Below are 18,122 nucleotides of genomic sequence, written 5' to 3'. Positions count from 1 at the left end.
CACTTTATAGAACTTCTTAGATTTTAATCATGAGCAAACAGTTTGCTACATCACAGCTGGCCTATATTTGAGTGTCAAATTAACACAGTCATGGTCTAATGGTTAGAAAGTCTGACTTTTAACCCGAAGGTTGCGGGTTCAAATTGCAGTTCCGACAGGGAGTGTAGGTGGGGGGGGAGTGAATGATCAGTGCTCTCTTTCAACCATTAATACCACACATAATGTGAGACCATTTAGCAAGGCATCGAACCCCCAACTGCTCCCCGTGCACCACAGCAATATGGCTGCCCACTCCATTGGGGGTGTGTGTGTGTGTATAAAACAAATTCCTAGTATGGGTCACCATACTTGGCCACACGTCACATCCTTTCCTTCACATTTGTAAATACAAATCTTACAGTAAACAATGGTAAACTATAAATATTTATACTTGGCCTCTCAAATGAACATAGCAGTTATGTAGAAAGTGAAGTATCTTTGGCAGCCTCAGTCAGATTAGACGACGTCCCATTGGTTGTGTTCTTGATTAGAGCACATCATTCTCCTGGAAGAAGACAGATATTTACAGAAAATTAACAGGATTAATGCTTCAGTTACACAAACACAAGAAAACGAGAGACCAGAGAACGCTACTTTGTAAGTAGTAACAATATTTTTTTTTAATGTTTAATTCATCTGGTTAATAATGTGTGTATGTGTGTGTGTGTGTGCTATATTGTTTGACACTGTTCAGTTGTGCTTCTGTAATGATAAGAAATAAAAACTATTCAGTGTAAATTTGTGTTACACTCTTTTAATAGTACCCTACCTTAAATAATTGTATAATTAATATAAACAACTAATGATATAATAATATCAAACAGTATTCGTAACACTGTTTTTTATTCTATTATAATTATTAGTAGCTATTTCTGAAATCACATCAGATTGCACAGATGTCAATCTATTGTAAATTCAGTGTTTTTGCAGAAAGACAGATTCAGTGTTCACAGTATCTCACCTGACGACTCTGCCGCGTACAAATGCCTGTTTGAAAAAATAAAATAAAAACAAACTTGCTTAAACATACACTACTTTGTTTCATTAGAATTAAAATAAATATTTTCACATATTTTAACAATTCTTTTCACACTTTATTATTTATTATTTAATTCTCTTTACACTATAGTATATTTGTGCCTTGTTAAATCAGCTGTTTAATTCTCACCTTTCCTTTTTGCAATAACAACTGCACCGGCAACTGCAGCAGCAAGGACCAGAACACCAACACATGCTCCTCCCACAGCTGCTGGAGACAAACCTGAATCTGGAACAGCTGAAGACAGACAATTATTATTAGAGTAGTGTTGTAGTCAATATGACCTAAACAGAGACCAAGTCAAAACCAAGACAAATGTGGTGAGAATGAGTTAAAACCAAGACCAGCACTACTCAAATTTAGCTGCTTGTTTTTATTATATTATATACAAGTTTGCAATTGTGCCTAAACCTCAAATTAACCAACAGCAGCTTTTATATTATAATAAATAATAATATATAAAACTGACAGGAGTGGCTCTGGTGGAGACTGGATATAAAACTTTGATGACACATAGCTCAATTCTCTGTCACTGTAAGTTAATTGAAACCACACATGAAAACACGCAACGCAAAGTACAGCAGAGCATCTATCTCTGGCACTGTATGACGTGACGGAAAACTAATTGTCCAGTCCTGTTCCGTTCACACAATGCGTATTTTCCAAGAATGCAGTTGTGAGTCCTGGAAATTTGCAGGTGTGAGTTTTAGTGTTGGGTTCGAGTCCACCTAAGTCGAGTCCGAGTCCGAGTCGAGTCCCAGTCTTTTACCAATCGAGTCCGAGACGAGTCCGAGTCCAAAATGGGCCGAGTCGGACTCAAGTCCGAGTCCCAAAGGGCCGAGTCCGAGTCGAGTCCGTCCGAGTCCAAGGAAACGCTGCTGTTTGTCAGTATACATTGTTTTAATCCAGGGGTGCACAAACTCAGTACTGGAGGGAGGTGTCCTACAGATTTTAGCTCCAGCCCCAGTTAACAACACATGAACCAGCTAATCAAGCTCTTACTAGGCAAACTAGAAACCCCCTGGCAGGTGTGTTGAGGCAAGTTGGAGCTAAACCAAGGACCAGGACTGAGTTTGGGCACCCCTGATTTTAACCTTTACAACTAGAAAAATGCAATGTCAGTTGAAATGTACGAAAAGCAAACCTCTAGTGCATCTTGGCATTTTGATTTTTGATTTCACAGCATCCCATAAGTGTCCATGCTCTGCTTAGCAAACTTAAAGTCATGTGACAGAAGTTATGGCTGATCTATGTAATGTGACATATTTTAGAGTGAAACAGATTTTAGAATGTAAAAATTATAGGGCGGGACTTGACTTTATTCATCGATGTAGTAAATGTATAAATTCAAGGGTGGGGGTAAAGGAGTAGGTATCTTGGTGAATGGGACCTTAAGAGCAGAAAATGTATTTCTGATTGTGGCTGTGTGTGTTTTGGGTTGTATATGACTTTTTTTCTTGAATGAAAATGAGGCTGTGAGGGATAAACCTAGTCTTTACAATGGCACACACTGTGTATAAAGCCCTACCTATAATTTTCCATAAGTCACAGCAAACTCACACCTGTTTTATTTTTGAATGCATTTATAGTTCCATTTATTACAATAAGTTACATTATAGAAGAAATAATTGATGATGGGCCATTTAATTATTAAAAAATCATGCACACCCAAGATGGTTTTGGACCCATAAAAACTGTTGCTGCAAAGATGTTAGAAAAATTATTTTTCTTTCAAGCTAGAAACTGCCACCATGTTTAAAAAATAATAATTTCAATACAGAAAAAACTAATCAACTAATGTAAGTAAAACATTCTCGAGCTCAAGGCAAGTAAACACTCCAAGTATTACTTACAAGCAAAAGTATTAATACATATATTAATCAAAAATACAAATGAAATGTTTTATTGTAACATTTATTACTTCATGAAATGTCTGTAGTCTATTTCTGTAATAGCCTTTATATAGACCTACATAAAAAAACTTACAAAAAAAACTACAATTATATTTAAAAAAAGATTATATTTAAAAAAAATAATAGAATTCTATTTTAAAATAGAATCTTTTTTTAAATATAATTGTAGTTTTTTTGTAAGTTTTTTGTTATGTAGGTCTATATAAAGGCTATTACAGAAATAGACTACAGACATTTCATGAAGTAATAAATGTTACAATAAAACACTGCAAAATCTTCACTGTATACATTAAAGATAATTCTTATTACAGTTAATAAGTGATTCAGTCAAGAACAGTGAGTGATTTTCTTTTTCTTTTGTTGTTTGATTATTGTTTGATGTGGTCGGCGGCTGCAGGTTTACGCTGCTGTCGCTTTAAGATCTGACGCACAGATCAAATATTTTGAGGCATCAGTATTTCTCACAACTGTTCAGGTTTACTTAAGACAAAACCGACTTCATTTACATGAATAGTCTCCAATACGAGCATGTGTGTAGCAATAACAGAACCTATTTAAAGCGAAAGAGAACTCTGTATTCGCACACTGACTGAGAGCCGCGTTCTGTGAGCGCGCTTTGAGTGTGCGCGCACTAGTGATGCGCGGATGGCGGTTATATCCGCGGGTCGGGTGGGTCGGGTAATAAAAGAAATGCATTCTGATTATTTGCGGGGGTCGCGGGTGGGTCGCGGGTGGATGAGATGAATCAATAATGAGGCAAATATTAACTACATTTTCTAAAATATGAACCTGTTCTAAATACTTTTTTTTCAGGCAAACGATTTCATTTGTGTGTGTGTCTGTGTGTTCACCTGTTCGAGAAGTTGTGACAGAAAAAAGTCATTCCAGACCAAGTTTGAAGGGAGTTACACCTGTGTTAATGCTATCGAGTAGGGTAAAATTTCGTGGTGTAGTGCAGTACCTGCGGATACCCATTTTTTAATCCGTCGGCTTTGCGTATACCCGCTTCTAAATTCCCTCAGATGCGCATCATTCAGTATTGTCCTGCATTAGCCAAAATCATGACAGGCCACCATTTCTAATTCAATCGTATGTGAATAAATGCAAATATTCGATCAGAACACATAGTAAAGACGGTAGGGAATGTGGCGCCGGCTTCCTTTGAAATATGTTTGATGATTGCGCCTGATGCGCCCGCACCCGCGCCGTCCGCACCAGCACCAGATTTGCCGAGTAGTAAAATTAACAATTATTACTGATTACTAATTTGAATCAGTACATTATAACGAAAACAATACCTTAAAAATGAAAATAATTAGATTTTTATGATCTGAAAGTTCTTAAACTGGGTGAACCCCTGTAATCTTTTGTCCAAGGATCCAGTAGACGTTCAAACACCCAACCGATTTCATCAGAGATTGCGGAGAGTCACGTCCAGATGTCAGTTAACGTTATTCTTTTTAGCGTGGCTTTGGCTTAAGAAGCACGAACGATTAAGCTTATATAAGAGTGTGCAGCGATGTGCAGATCAGCTGAATCAATCTGCTGTTAAAAATGAGAGAATTAGAATAATCGTAAACGACGATCAGGTGCGGTTATCTAAATCAGAGAAAAATATAGGTGCGGGTGGGTGGCGGGCGGATAATTTCGGCTTTCGGCTTTCAAGTAGCCTACTGGACAAGACTTTCGTGATAATGCATCGAGTCAGTGACATTCCGTCAACTGTCTCTGGACTCGGACGGACTCGGGATATTTTCTGAGTCCGAAAGGCTTGAGTCCGAGTCAAGTCCGAGTAAAAATGCATCCGAGTCCGTGAAAGTCCGAGTCGCCTAAAAATTGTACTCGAGACCGACTCGAGTCCGAGTACGAGTCCGAGTACCCCAACTCTAGTGAGTTTGGTTATGAAAAACGGTTGTCACACCTGTAAATAACTGTACTGTGTGTGAAAGTAACAGAATTATGCTCACCAGTAACAAAAACGCTGAAGCTCTTCATTCTGGTGAAATCGACGCTGTGGCGACGATGGCGGCGGTAGCGGCTGCTGCTGCTACTACTGATCTTTAGATTATAGAGTCCAGAGTCTGTGGTTCTCGTGTTTGTGATGATCAAAGATCCTGTCTGATGATCCAGCTTCAGTCGGTCTTGGAATTTGTCAGAACACTGATCATCTGTGCAGATCTTACTCTGATCTCCAGTGATTTCAGCGATGAGAGTGTCATTAAAATACCACGCCACTGAATTATTTGGGTTTTTTGTCACACCAGGATCTAAAATGACAGATTCTCCCTCTACTACAGACTTTTCATCTCGTTGAGCAGCAGGAACACCTGAAACACAAAACATCAGCTACTGGATTATCTCTGCTGATTAAAAAAACACCTGTATAACCTGAGAGGACTTTAAACATGAATGCAATTGCGCAAGCCCTTTCTTGACTTTAAATCTGTCAAACAACATTTTTCCAAGTTTTACACTTACAAAACAGATTTTACATACTGATTTTACATTAAATACTCAACTAAGACAAGCTGATGAGAGATTATATGATGATAAACTGTCATTGTTTCAAAGCACAACTGCAAAAGGCCTAATCCACAAATACATCTACACATTCCAAATTAACAATCAATGTGTTTTGAAGAAATTATCTATATAATTTATGCAAATATGTAAGTGAAAAACATAAATGATGCACTTAAAACATATATAACCTGCTTACTAACATTTATTAAATGACTCACCATTAACAGCAATTCTGTAGATCTTTGAAGTGATGTTGTTTGTGATTATCACTAATTTATAGTCTCCAGAGTCTGTGGTTCTGAAGTTTGAGATGGTCAACGATCCAGTCTGATTATCCAACTGCAGTCTGTCTTTGAATTCCTCTTTACCTTCTTTACACTGAACATCTGTACAGATCTTACTGGTATGTCCAATCAATTGAGCAATGCGAGTGTGATAAAAATACCACACAAACTCTACATGTTGGTTTGTTTTAAAACCAGTGTTTAGAAAGACTGAATCTCCCTCCATCACAAAAGCTGACACATAATCTGTACCAACACCAGATGCACCTGAAGAAGAAAATGAACATAGAATCATAAGACAAACAAAAACACACAACATAAAAATGCTGTGGAAATATTTTTGCACATATCATAAAGATTGTGAGTACAGAAATATTTCTGGATTCATAATGTAACACATGCAAACAGCAGAACAACATTATTGATTTACACATTATTCATGATCTTAATGAACACCATTCTGCACATACTGATTCCTATTTTATCCTTTTTCAAATTTGTGAATTCATGCAACCAACTATTCTCACATCTTCATAAAGGAATATTACACCTATTACCCTTGAAAAATACTACGATGCAACTTAATACAATGTCATCTTTTTCTACAAAATAGTGTTTTAGTCCATATTAGATTAGTGAAAGGTTGTACTCATTCAGTAAGCAAAACCAATAGGATGTTCCTTTACAGGCTGCCCTCAAATGCTATAGCTAATTTTTACAAACAGGTTCAGCTTCACATGCTTAACGAGAAATATCAGCCAGTCAGAAATGGGAAGTAACTGAGTACAAATACTTTGTTACTGTGCTTAAAGTCCCCCCTGTAGTAAAAATCAAGATTTTTATGTTGTTTATTTGTTTATGTGGTGTTTTTAATATGCTTTTAGAAAAACCATGTGCCAGTCCTTTAATCAATGCCATTGCTGAGTATTTTCTCCTTAAAACTATAGTTTCCCATAAATGCGTTTTGAAACAGCCCTTTTTTGCTACATCACAAACTTCAGTAACCAATCACGTCAAAGAATAGATTCCTATCACTAGCATGCAAAATATACCAATAGGATTATCAGCACAAAACCACATAATAAATAGAGCACACAATATAGAGCGTATAGAGCATTAAATAGAGCACACCCGCTAGGCGCTAACAGCTAACCATAAAAAAAAAACAATGGCAACAGCGTAAGAGTATCCCGGATTCAGATGCACCTTGAGAAGGGTGTGCCTGCATAACTGGAGAGGCTGCAGTTTTAGGACCCCAGATCTAGGACTGCATTTCTAGGACCCTGTTTTTTTTTTTTTTTTTTTTTTTTTTTTTTTTTTTTTTACCGAATTGGATGATATAGTGGAGGCTGCAGTTTCAAGACTGCATTTCTAGGACCCTAGTGGTTTAGTTTGTAGTACTGTTTGTACAGGTTGTTGAAGATATTAAATCTCAGGAGAGAAAAAAAAAAAAAAGTGCTACTGTAAATAAGTTTTTTGGACCATTGTTTACTTTGTAAAGATGCACACCTTTATGAGAGATGTCATTACGTTCTTATGGACAACATATGCTTTTCGAATTTGTGTTTCCACATCATTAACAAGTTTGGATTGCTAAATCTTGAATGACTGTCAACTAGTGAAATGGCATTTGAACCGAGACATCAGAGCTTGTGTTAAAGGGCATGCCACATGAAGCCTTGCTTCACGAGGCTTCATTTGCCCGTCACTCCTGTCAGCTGTTGAATAAATGAGTGTCAGGTAAAGGTTTTAAAACGGCAAAATACACTCACTTACACGTATTCGTGAATCGGAATATCAGATAGTTGAAGACATGGTAAGCAAGTGTGTGAATATTTTAAATAAAAAAGGAAAAAAGAAATAAAAGCGATATCTGTCATACAGCGCTATAGTGGCTGCAGTGTCAATCATGACGCGTCGCCATGGAAACAAAGTGAACGTTCTAAAATAACGGTCGCCTAAAAAAAAAAAAAACTCACTCTGGGGGGTCAGAAAGAATATTTTAACCCTTTCAGTGGTGAGTTTAAAAGATTCTATCTGACCCCCAGAGTGAGTTTTTTTTTAAGACTACCGTTATTTTAGAACGTTTACTTTACTGTTTCCATGGCGACGCGTCATGATTGACACCGCAGCCACTATAGCGCTGTATGACAGATATCGCTTTTATTTCGTTTTTCCTTTTTTATTCAAAATATTCACACACTTGCTTACCATGTCTTCAACTATCTGATATTCCGATTCACGAATACGTGTAAGTGAGTGTATTTTGCTGTTTTGAAACCTTTATAAATGATCTGGATCGTGATCTATATCGTGAGATGGGCGCCGCCATGTTTGTTCGCGCTGCGTTCAGAGTGTCCTGTCAGCCGGATTTACAGCACGTAAATTCACCAGTTTCTCCCGAAATACGTGCAAGTAAGTAGCTGGTGAAGTGGGAAAGGAATGGAGTGAATTATATCATTACTTACATTATGTGTATCTGATATAAATCAAACACGTCGGCAAATTATACTTGAATGGATTGTTATTGCTGCTTCCATAGACATCCGTGTGTATTTCACAAACTCTAAATGTATTGTTTTACTAGCATTTATGTGTATTTAAATTCCCGAAACCTAAAATAAACGTTAAGTCGTTGAAAACACTGCACAATTGTGATTATATGACAAGCGCAGCAAGCGTCTCTCTCTGGCTCAGCGTCAGCCAACGCGCGAAAACACAGTTTGAATTTGGCAGTTGCGTGACGTCACCGAACGTTCTAAATCCCATATGTGGGACCGTACTTCCAGGGGCACAGAAATTAGAATCCCATATGTGGCACCGTACCGCTCAAAGTGTTAAACTCACCAGTGAAAGGGTTAAGTCTTAGTGTCTTGAAATATACTGTATACTGTATATTAACCCCCCTTAAGTTTAACTATTTAGCTCATTATCAGGTATAATAAAGATGGAATAAAATGAAATCAGCATTTGCAGTCATTAAATTAAAGCCAGATATTTAAAGTTTGTAGAGAGGCAAGACACAAGACTCAAGAATGATTCAAGAATGTATATATATATATATATTCATTTTTGCAATAACACATCACACAACATCATTAAAAAAAGACTACTTTTTCCATCAGTTGCTGTATGTACAGAAATGCTGTAGGCTTCAACTCCTGAGAGAGAGAGAGAGAGAGAGAGAGAGGGAGGGAGGGTGAATTAAATAAGAAACATTTGCTTTAATAGGTTTAACTGTAATATATTTTTTCAATTTAACACTTAAGCACTGTTGGGGTTGTGAAGAGAGAGAACCAAACAGAATACTCATGATACTGACATCTAAATCCAAACTCTAAACTCCAAATTTAAGTATATAAGAGCAATGCCCACCAACTGATTGTTCTCCCTTCTTTCCTCATCTGTTTGTCAATCCAGTAACACTTTCTATGATGTCTGTATTTATAATACATTATAAGGTTATTCTTAAAGGGGTCATCAGATGCTCATTTTCCACAAGTTGATATGATTCTTTAGGGTCTTAATGAAAAGTCTATAATATACTTTGGATATACGGATATATGTAGATCAGGAGGCGCATTCCCTTCACAAACAAACGTAATCCACTGCATCTTCAGCGGCTCTGATGTTGTGAGTAAAATGACGACCACTATGTTGATTATTACATCCAACAACACAACACCTCAACCGCTCAATCAGAGATAATCTTGTCTAATTTATATCCCTGCTCTGGCATCGAAACAATGGAGCTTACTGGACTGTTAAAGCTGATGTAAGATTGATCTGAGGTAAGACGCTAATCAACTATTGTGGGAGCGGCTTCTGTGGGTGTGATGCCACACCGACAGGCATCTATCAGTTATAACTTTTTTAGAGTATGATTATGTATAACACACAATTAATACCATAATAAATCCACTTAATTTATAATGGATTATCTCATATATTGACACTATTTATGATCTAGACAGTATCTTACTACATTTTGTGAGTAGTTAGGAGTGTTTCCAGTGAGGTTAATATTAATTATGCTGTGAGCTAGTTTAAGATCAGTTGTAATAATTTCTTATTTGTTTATTTATTTATTTAATATATTAGATTACATTTTATTTTGATGATCCCCTTTATAAGCAACCTTGCAACCTTGACTTAAGTTAAGGTTTGGGTTGGTAGCATAAGTACTTGCAAAGTTGCTTATAGTCAGTAGAATGTCTGTTGGGGAACCATCAAAATAAAGTGCTAGCAGATATTTAGCAGATGGTCTACTAATACTACAATGACTGCTAGCTGACATGTAGTTGCAGAGTTACTATCAACAGCTGTCTAAAGGGTACCATTAAAATAATCTGATATTACAATAAAAAGGCAAATGTGTACACATTCATATGATCTGATATGAGAAAAAATATTATTACTATTATTATTATTATTATTAATAATAATAATAATAATTTATAAGTGGTCTTTGTCTGCTTTAAGTACAGTAAAGTTACTTCATTTAAATCAGACCACTTATAATTCATAAGACCACATTATAAACATGTTTGGAATGTTTTTATGACTTTGTATTTGTTATTTTTTAGTAAATAGTCAAACTCTTTTTTTAGTTTCCTTGTGGCCTTGTGTCAAAAAAGTGGGAGCGTCTTCTGGTTCAGAGTAAACAAGCGGGACGTGACACTCATTTATTCAACAGTTGACAGGAGTGACGGACAAATGAAGCCTCGTAAAGCACCAAAACTTTCCTCTGACTGTTTCAGGAAAAGATTCAAAGCTTCCAGAATGTCAAAAACAGCGCGACCTCTGTCGGAAGAAGCATTCACCACAATTTCCATAGATCGATTCATATTATGCATATATGCATTTTACAGTAGCGCCCCCGGAAACTTGTGGATAATACATTATAACTATGAGAAATACAATCCATTGAACTTAAGTGGATGCAACGTGTTCATTGTGTGTTATAAATCATCATGCTCTTAACCACAAATAAGTTTTATAATACATTAAAACTGTTCTTAGAATTTTTTATAAGATAATACAACATTTCATAAGGTTTCTTGTAATGCATTATTCATTCATTCATTATAATGCCTTAAGAATACTCTAATGCAGGGGTGGGGAATGTTGATCCTGGAGGGCTGGTGTTTAGCTTAACTACCTGTATCCTAAAACCTTGATTAGCTTGTTCAACTGCTTGATTAGGGTTGGAGCTAAACTCTGCAGGGACACCAGCCCTCCCAGATCAATGTTCCTCACCCCTGCCCTCATGTATTATAACTACAGGATTCATAGAAAGTGTAACCATCAATCCTTCTATTAAAATCTTCCACTTCACTGAAATAGGTATCAGAGAACAAACACTGTTGGGTTAACAGGAATATTAGTAACAAAATGGTGCACTGGGCAATGTGCACAAATAATTCATATACAACTCTGACCTGTAATGATAATCCGGACCAGAAAGGAAGACCTGCTCAGCCTCCTGCAAGGACAAATTCCGTAGGACAACCAGGGCATATACGATGGCCTATGAAAAAATAGTTAATTTAAGCATACTATTATACCACTACTGAACAGCAAGCTATTATACATAGATCCATACATGAGTAGCACCAGCATGCAGTTTATAGAGTAGATTTAAGTGCCGGAGTAGGAACACATACAAACACATTACATGGTCCAGCATACCTCTGGAAAAAGAAAGCCACAGATGCACTGCACTCCATCTGTGAAGCTCAGTTGTGTTGGTGTCCTATGCAGTGCTCCTCTCAGACAGACAAAAACAATGTCCTGTTGTGCCTCACCACAAGGAATTTAGAGGGCTTCCCGTTGAGTACACCCTATGGGCAAACCATGGTCCGAAAACAGTTATTTTAAGGAAATTGATACATTTAAGATAAAGATACAATAATTTGCAGTAAAAGATACTGTTAATATTATTCCTAATTAAGGCCCTTAGTGAACTTTTACTATGAATTAGTCAGTAATGATGAATAAATGTGAACATTGTTAAAGTAACTTACCCCCAAATGCTTCTGTTTTGCCTCAAAAACTTTATACTTAACTAACATGGTAAAACAATGAGTAAACAAATTTTCACACTAATACAGTAAGCTACAGGTAAATCTGACACATCTCACATCAACATGCTTTTATTATCTTTTTAATATTAATTAATGTGCTGGCTAGATTTACTTATTATAGTCATTAAGTCAACAAGGGTTAATTAAATCATGGCCACAAATTAAAAACATTGTAATAATCAATAAAACTAGCAAACAAATTCTTTTTAACGTTATAAAATAAAACTCAATTAAAAAATGGTAAAGATACTCACACTTTGATTGCAGTCCATGTCATCCATCTTTGGTGGCGCTTTTACAAAAAAACTTGGGTCCTAGAAATGTGGCCCTAGATCTGTGGTCCTGAAACTGCAGCCTCTCCGGTTGTGCAGGAACACACTATTGGAGCGCACCTCCCCCACACTGCCGTCATTAACTTAAATCACAAACCAGGCTGCATTCGAGCCTACAAGGCATTTTAAGGGCACAACATCGTCAAGTAACTAACTTTAACAAATGTTACAGTATCCACTGTAGTTGTCCGCTAGTAAAAACACAGTTTTATCAGTCATTATCCGTGTTTCGCCATTATATCGCATTTGCTACAGTTACTTGATCAGGGGGCTCTGGCTGGTGTGACTGTGTGGGGGCGGGGCTAATTAGCATGTTCATAGATCCGCATATAGCAAATGAGGCAAGGGGGGTAGAGTTACATTCAAGCTGTTTTAAGGCATAAGAAAATTATTTTTATAAAAAACATTTAAATGTGTCATTTTGATGATCAAAGATCAGTTTTAAGGGATAAAATTTTTTGACTACAGGGGGACTTTTAGATTTTTCTGGTATCAATACTGTACTCATGCACTAATATCTGTACTTTCTAATGTTACTTCTTTTTTTTTAAACAGGCTTATTACTTTAGTTTTAATCTGCATTTGGTGGATCAACATTCGATTATGAATCTCTAAATCATAAATCAGTTAGTCTGTAATGGCAACATGATTTGGCTTGCACGCTCGCCAAGCGTCTCCACCAAACGGTTTCTAGCAGAGTAATTAATGCGAGAGACTCGAGAATGTAATGGATCTGAGAGGCAAAACTATTGACCAGGACTTCAAGTGCAGGTCAGTTTCATCTGTAAATAGGCTACTGTAGTTTTGTCTTTGTTTACTTAGTTAAGTGCTACCAACTCTTAGCAGTAGCAGCCAGAGAATTTCTTATACTGTAAAATAAAATAAACAATTACAATTACTCAAAATACTGTATGTAAAAGGACATCATTATTATCTACTGTAAATTTACAGTAGTAATTTAGCAAACAAATGTTATAAGATACTGTTTAATAATAAGTTTAGAGGGAGCTAGAGCAGAGAATATCATAACCCTTGGCATCAATGTGAACAACTTTCGCACTCTATGTCATTAGCTCATCCCAACAGGAAGTTGGTTATTCTGGGTTTTGTCAAAAATGCATGCTCTGGAATTTGATATACTAGTCCTAGGTTTTTTACCCAATTGCCACCAAACTCGGTCAACCTAATCTCAACATATTGGGGATGAAAAATTGTGAGGGGATTTTTGATATCTCGAACGGTTTGGCCGTGGCGAGGCATTGAATTTCTGACGAGAAATGAGAAATTATTAAGCGCTTCCTGTTTAAGTGTTTTTGATCAAACTTCAGCAGTTTGTTTGGTGTATGAGGCCGATCACATAGATGTGACTATTAGAAGTCAAAGTTGTAGCGCCACCAACTGGCAACAGGAAGTGTGTCTCTTTTTAAGGTTATTTTTACCCGATTTGCTTCAAACTTCATCAGAATAATGTCAAAAGTCTATTTTGATTTTATGACTATCTGATGAATGTGCTGATACATGTAAATTACATGATGTAATTTATTAACCTTTACATCATATTATATAGCCTATGGTCACACAGCATGGTAGGATAAAGTTTACGATGCTATTATATTATGCATGTTCACCGATAAACGACGCCATCTTGTGGTTGTTTTGAGAATTGCGCGCATGCAGCGCACCTGAGGGGAGACCCGACAACAATGGCGTGCAAAGGTAAAGCATAACCTACGTACTTTCTTGCTTTGATGTAATTAGTAAGAAAAGATTATTTATTTTTATTAATAAGATTATTATCTTTTTAAGAAAGATTATTTATTTATTCTTTTTGCGGCGTATTTCCGCGCAAAGAATGCGCGGACCTTATCAAGTCATCTGGCACCACCGACGGAAATAGTCGAGCGCACACGGGAAAAAACTCTTCTCTCGTAGGTGGATTCTCTTAACTAATCAGCGCATAGGACAACGGATGTAATCAGTATTTACACAGCATAACAGTTGAAAATGTATCTCACACGTGTCCCGCAAAACTACGTCCTCCAACAGATCTATTGGCAGGTGGTCACCCTACTCTATGGTAATGATTTATTATCTTCGCCAGCGATCACAGTTTGAGTATACTTATATGTAAATAGATAAACCGCGCTTTCAACAGGCATTTCAGCATAGAACGACGAAAACAATATTAGTAATTCTGATATAGGCCTAACATACCATTTGAGAAATACAATAAAATACGATGTTTTGTTTGTTATATTCCAATATTCCAAAGAAAATTATTAACATTATTCAGTGAAAAGTTGATATGACTCCTGCCCTTCATTTATTTTCTCCATTTCAAAACATTCTACATTTTACATTTATTTTGCTTATTAGTGTTACAGCTGATGCGTTTTATAAATAAAATATTTTATTGTTGTAATATGAAGATTATATTTAACATGTCAACACTATTTAACATGACTAAAAGGAGGAAAACCCAAAGTGAAGTATCGACTTCACTCACTCACTGATTTACTTTATAACAGTAAATAAATATTGGTTCTGCATATCGGTTATCGGGCACATAATTAGGCAAATAATCGGTATCGGTAATAATAATAAAAAAAATCAATATCGGTCGATCACTAGTAATTTATTAAAGTAGCAGTAAAAAACATAAATGTAATTTTAAAATGCAGCATCCAAACACTTCAATTGTTTTTACATACATAGAACTAGTCATTCTGAGAAATAAATGCTTAGTTCCAACGATATAAAATAGTCTACTAAAAATAGAAAATTAAAAAACTATTAAACATCTGATCTCACTCTAACTCTGTGTCGGGGGATGGGATTAAGTGTGGGTATATGTGTGTGTAAGTGTGACTGGGGGTAGTTGAGTGGCTGTGTGTGTGAGAGAGAGAGAGACAGAGAGAGAGTGCATTTACAGTGCATTATCCTAACTCTTCACAACTTTTTACATATGAAAAACAAGTCATTCTTAGGAAATATGTTTATCATGTTTTCAGAGATTGCAGAAACATTTAAAATATCACACTTGTAAACCGGCAGATGAAGACTGTAATACCAAGGATGAACACAAGATGACCTCATAGGAAAAGGAATCTTTTTCAGCTCATTCTCAGTCTATCAGAATGACTTAAAAGCATTTTGCTTTTAACCCTTTCATTGCTGGAACCCTTCAATCCAAACTGCCGTTTTTCTGATGCTACCGGCATGGCGATTGCGTTGGTGGCGAGGGCCCTCCAATCACTGCTTGCAGCTATATTTTCATTTTCATTTTATTTTGAACAAAACATAATTTAAAACAAACTCATACACATATATACACATGTTGCCACGCCAACAAAAAACATCCCCAAAACTTCATACATTACAAAAAAGTTCGAAAAGGAGTGGGATGAAGCTAAATTTTAAGCTTATTTATTCCCACCTCCTATACAATTCCAAAACGTTCCCTTATATCTTTTAATTATACCAATATCTTTGTAAGAGAACAATTCCACAAAAACTAAACACCAACCAAATAATTTCTTTCCAAAACAATCAAATCACCCATTCTCATACAATCCACTTTTTAACCCCCACAACCCTCACAATCACCTGTATATATCCACATACCCTTTAAGTAAAATGGTTTTGAAGAATGTTTTAAACTGTTTAATGTTTATAGAATGGTTCAACACATGCTCCAAACCATTCCACAGGTGCACCCCACAGACAGAGATACACATACTTAAGGTTGTTCTTATTTTAGCATTTTTAAAGTTGACTCTTCCCTCAAATTATACCCACCCTGTATATATAGCTGATATACTGATTTAACATTTAATCAAGCTATGAGACATTAGCTATATGCATTATGACGCCGTTAAATAGACATAATATTGAAAAAAAAAAAAAAAAAACAATGACTTGACCCGAGCATTTACAAGGACCATAATGTTTGCATCACAAAACTGAAACTAAAACGTTAGGGATGTGACGAGATCTCTCGATTTAGCTGTGTCTGTTACCAATGACAACGATTTAGCTGTGTCTGTTACCACTGTTTCACATCGCGAGTGTCAGTGGAGCGCAGGTTTTGTCGCTGCCCATATTAATGAATCAGAAGGTTTCATTATTTCTGTGTTACAGACATTTAAATAATAGAAATACTGGGATAAAAGTTTATAATTTGGGTATAAACACTTATTGTCTACAGTAGCGATCAAAACGAAAGTATTTTAACATGTGTATGAATTGTAACGCTTCTCCTCTTCCGCCAGCAGGTGGCGACAACTGCCCGTTTAAAACATGTCATTGAATCCTTCAGGAGATTTCAGTAGTCAAACAAGTCTTAATGAAGTGAGACACTGACTCCTTTATTGAATGTTTTTTGTTTTAATTTTGTTTAATTGAATGTATGTTTTTAGCAAAGATTTAGCCAATGAACAGTTTGTCAGAACCACTAATAAATTATGTTATTTTGTTTAGTTTTCTAATCTTTCTTCTCCAGAATTGTGAGAGAATCATGGTCTCCAATTTATTAAAAACAACTAGGATTCTCAATTTATTCAGAATGTTATTGCTGCAAATTATTCATTAAAATTGAAGTTTAATGTCATAAAGTTCAAAATGCACCTTCATATTTTTGCATTTTGTCTTTTTCAGTTGAATAAAAGACTATTTTCCCTATATATTTCATCATTGAGGATTTCTTAAAAAAGTTTAAAAATCTTGTCTCGTCTCATTCTCGTGAACCCAGTCTCGTGTCTCGTCTCGTCTCGTGGGATAAGGGTCTCGTCACACCCCTATAAAACATAAATGCTGCTTTTCTAACTGCGACACACTCCATTTAACGTTTAACCAAAGCGACAATACGTTAAATGCATTATAATGCGGTTAAATAGATATTAATATTGCAAAAATGACTTGACCCGAGCATTTACAAGCACCCCTTTTAATATTTTGACCATAATGTTTGTGTGGACAAAATGAAACTAAAACCCCCGCTGCATTTCTAACTGCGTCACACTACATCGTTAGCTTTTAACTTTTCACCAAAGCGAAACTACGTTAAATGCATTATGATGCAGTTAAATAGATATTAATATTGAAAAAATGACTTGACCCGAGCATTTACAAGCACCCCTTTTAATATTTTGACCATAATGTTTGTGTGGACAAAATGAAACTAAAACCCCCGCTGCATTTCTAACTGCGTCACACTACATCGTTAGCTTTTAACTTTTCACCAAAGCGAAACTACGTTAAATGCATTATGATGCAGTTAAATAGATATTAATATTGAAAAAATGACTTGACCCGAGCATTTACAAGCACCCCTTTTAATATTTTGACCATAATGTTTGTGTGGACAAAATGAAACTAAAACCCCCGCTGCCACTGCGTCACACTGCATCGTTAGCTTTTAACGTTTAACAGAAGCGAGATTACAGCAAATACATGTCTACAATGATCAATTACGACACACTGTGAGCAAAATTTTTAAATCTTTAAAATGTTTAAATTGTTTTTGTCTTACCGTGATAGCAGAGTATAGTCAGGATGATCAAAAAGGGATTCCTCATTTTCAATTCTAAAATATTAATAATGATGCAAAACTTTTACAGTTGTTCCTTTTCCACAGCCGGTGTTACAATATATTCGGTTCCTGAAATATTTGGTTCCAATGGGTGGCGCAAGAGTGAGTATTCATGAGTTTCCACTTTTGTGGGCGTTTCTTTGAGACAACGCGAAGACGAATGGAACTGAAAAAATTACTGCACGCTCCTCTAATCGCATTAAAGCATTAACTGCAACAGTGTCAAAACAATGCATTTGTGTGATATGATAAATCGTCTATAAGCTGTGCTGCTTTACAGGCACACAGCAAAACAAAAAATAAACTAATAAGCTAT

The 18,122-nt window shown here is 36.1% G+C and overlaps 1 protein-coding gene across 2 annotated transcripts; it reads right to left on the bottom strand.

The window, feature by feature from the left end:
- Positions 1-6: 6 nt before the first annotated feature.
- Positions 7-17,880, bottom strand: LOC127153853 (uncharacterized). 2 transcript variants are annotated; one of them, XM_051095124.1, is made up of 9 exons: positions 17,747-17,858; positions 12,139-12,329; positions 11,490-11,641; positions 11,240-11,328; positions 5,733-6,065; positions 4,959-5,318; positions 1,208-1,315; positions 1,001-1,026; positions 7-544 (listed from the first exon to the last, which is right to left on the bottom strand). In XM_051095124.1, the coding sequence occupies exons 3-9, from the start codon at positions 11,525-11,527 to the stop codon at positions 527-529; spliced, it is 972 nt and encodes a 323-aa protein (XP_050951081.1). In that variant the 5' UTR covers positions 11,528-11,641; positions 12,139-12,329; positions 17,747-17,858; the 3' UTR covers positions 7-526. The 2 variants fall into 2 exon arrangements, with proteins under 2 accessions (XP_050951081.1, XP_050951082.1); XM_051095125.1 differs by lacking the exons at positions 11,240-11,328; positions 11,490-11,641; positions 12,139-12,329 and having other exon boundaries at positions 17,747-17,880.
- Positions 17,881-18,122: the final 242 nt, after the last annotated feature.

This window comes from Labeo rohita, chromosome 22, assembly GCF_022985175.1.
Source record: "Labeo rohita strain BAU-BD-2019 chromosome 22, IGBB_LRoh.1.0, whole genome shotgun sequence".
NCBI classification, from domain to species: Eukaryota; Metazoa; Chordata; class Actinopteri; order Cypriniformes; family Cyprinidae; genus Labeo; species Labeo rohita.
The sequence above is the reverse complement of the archived record's forward strand: the minus strand, read 5'-3'. Positions and strand labels throughout refer to the sequence as shown.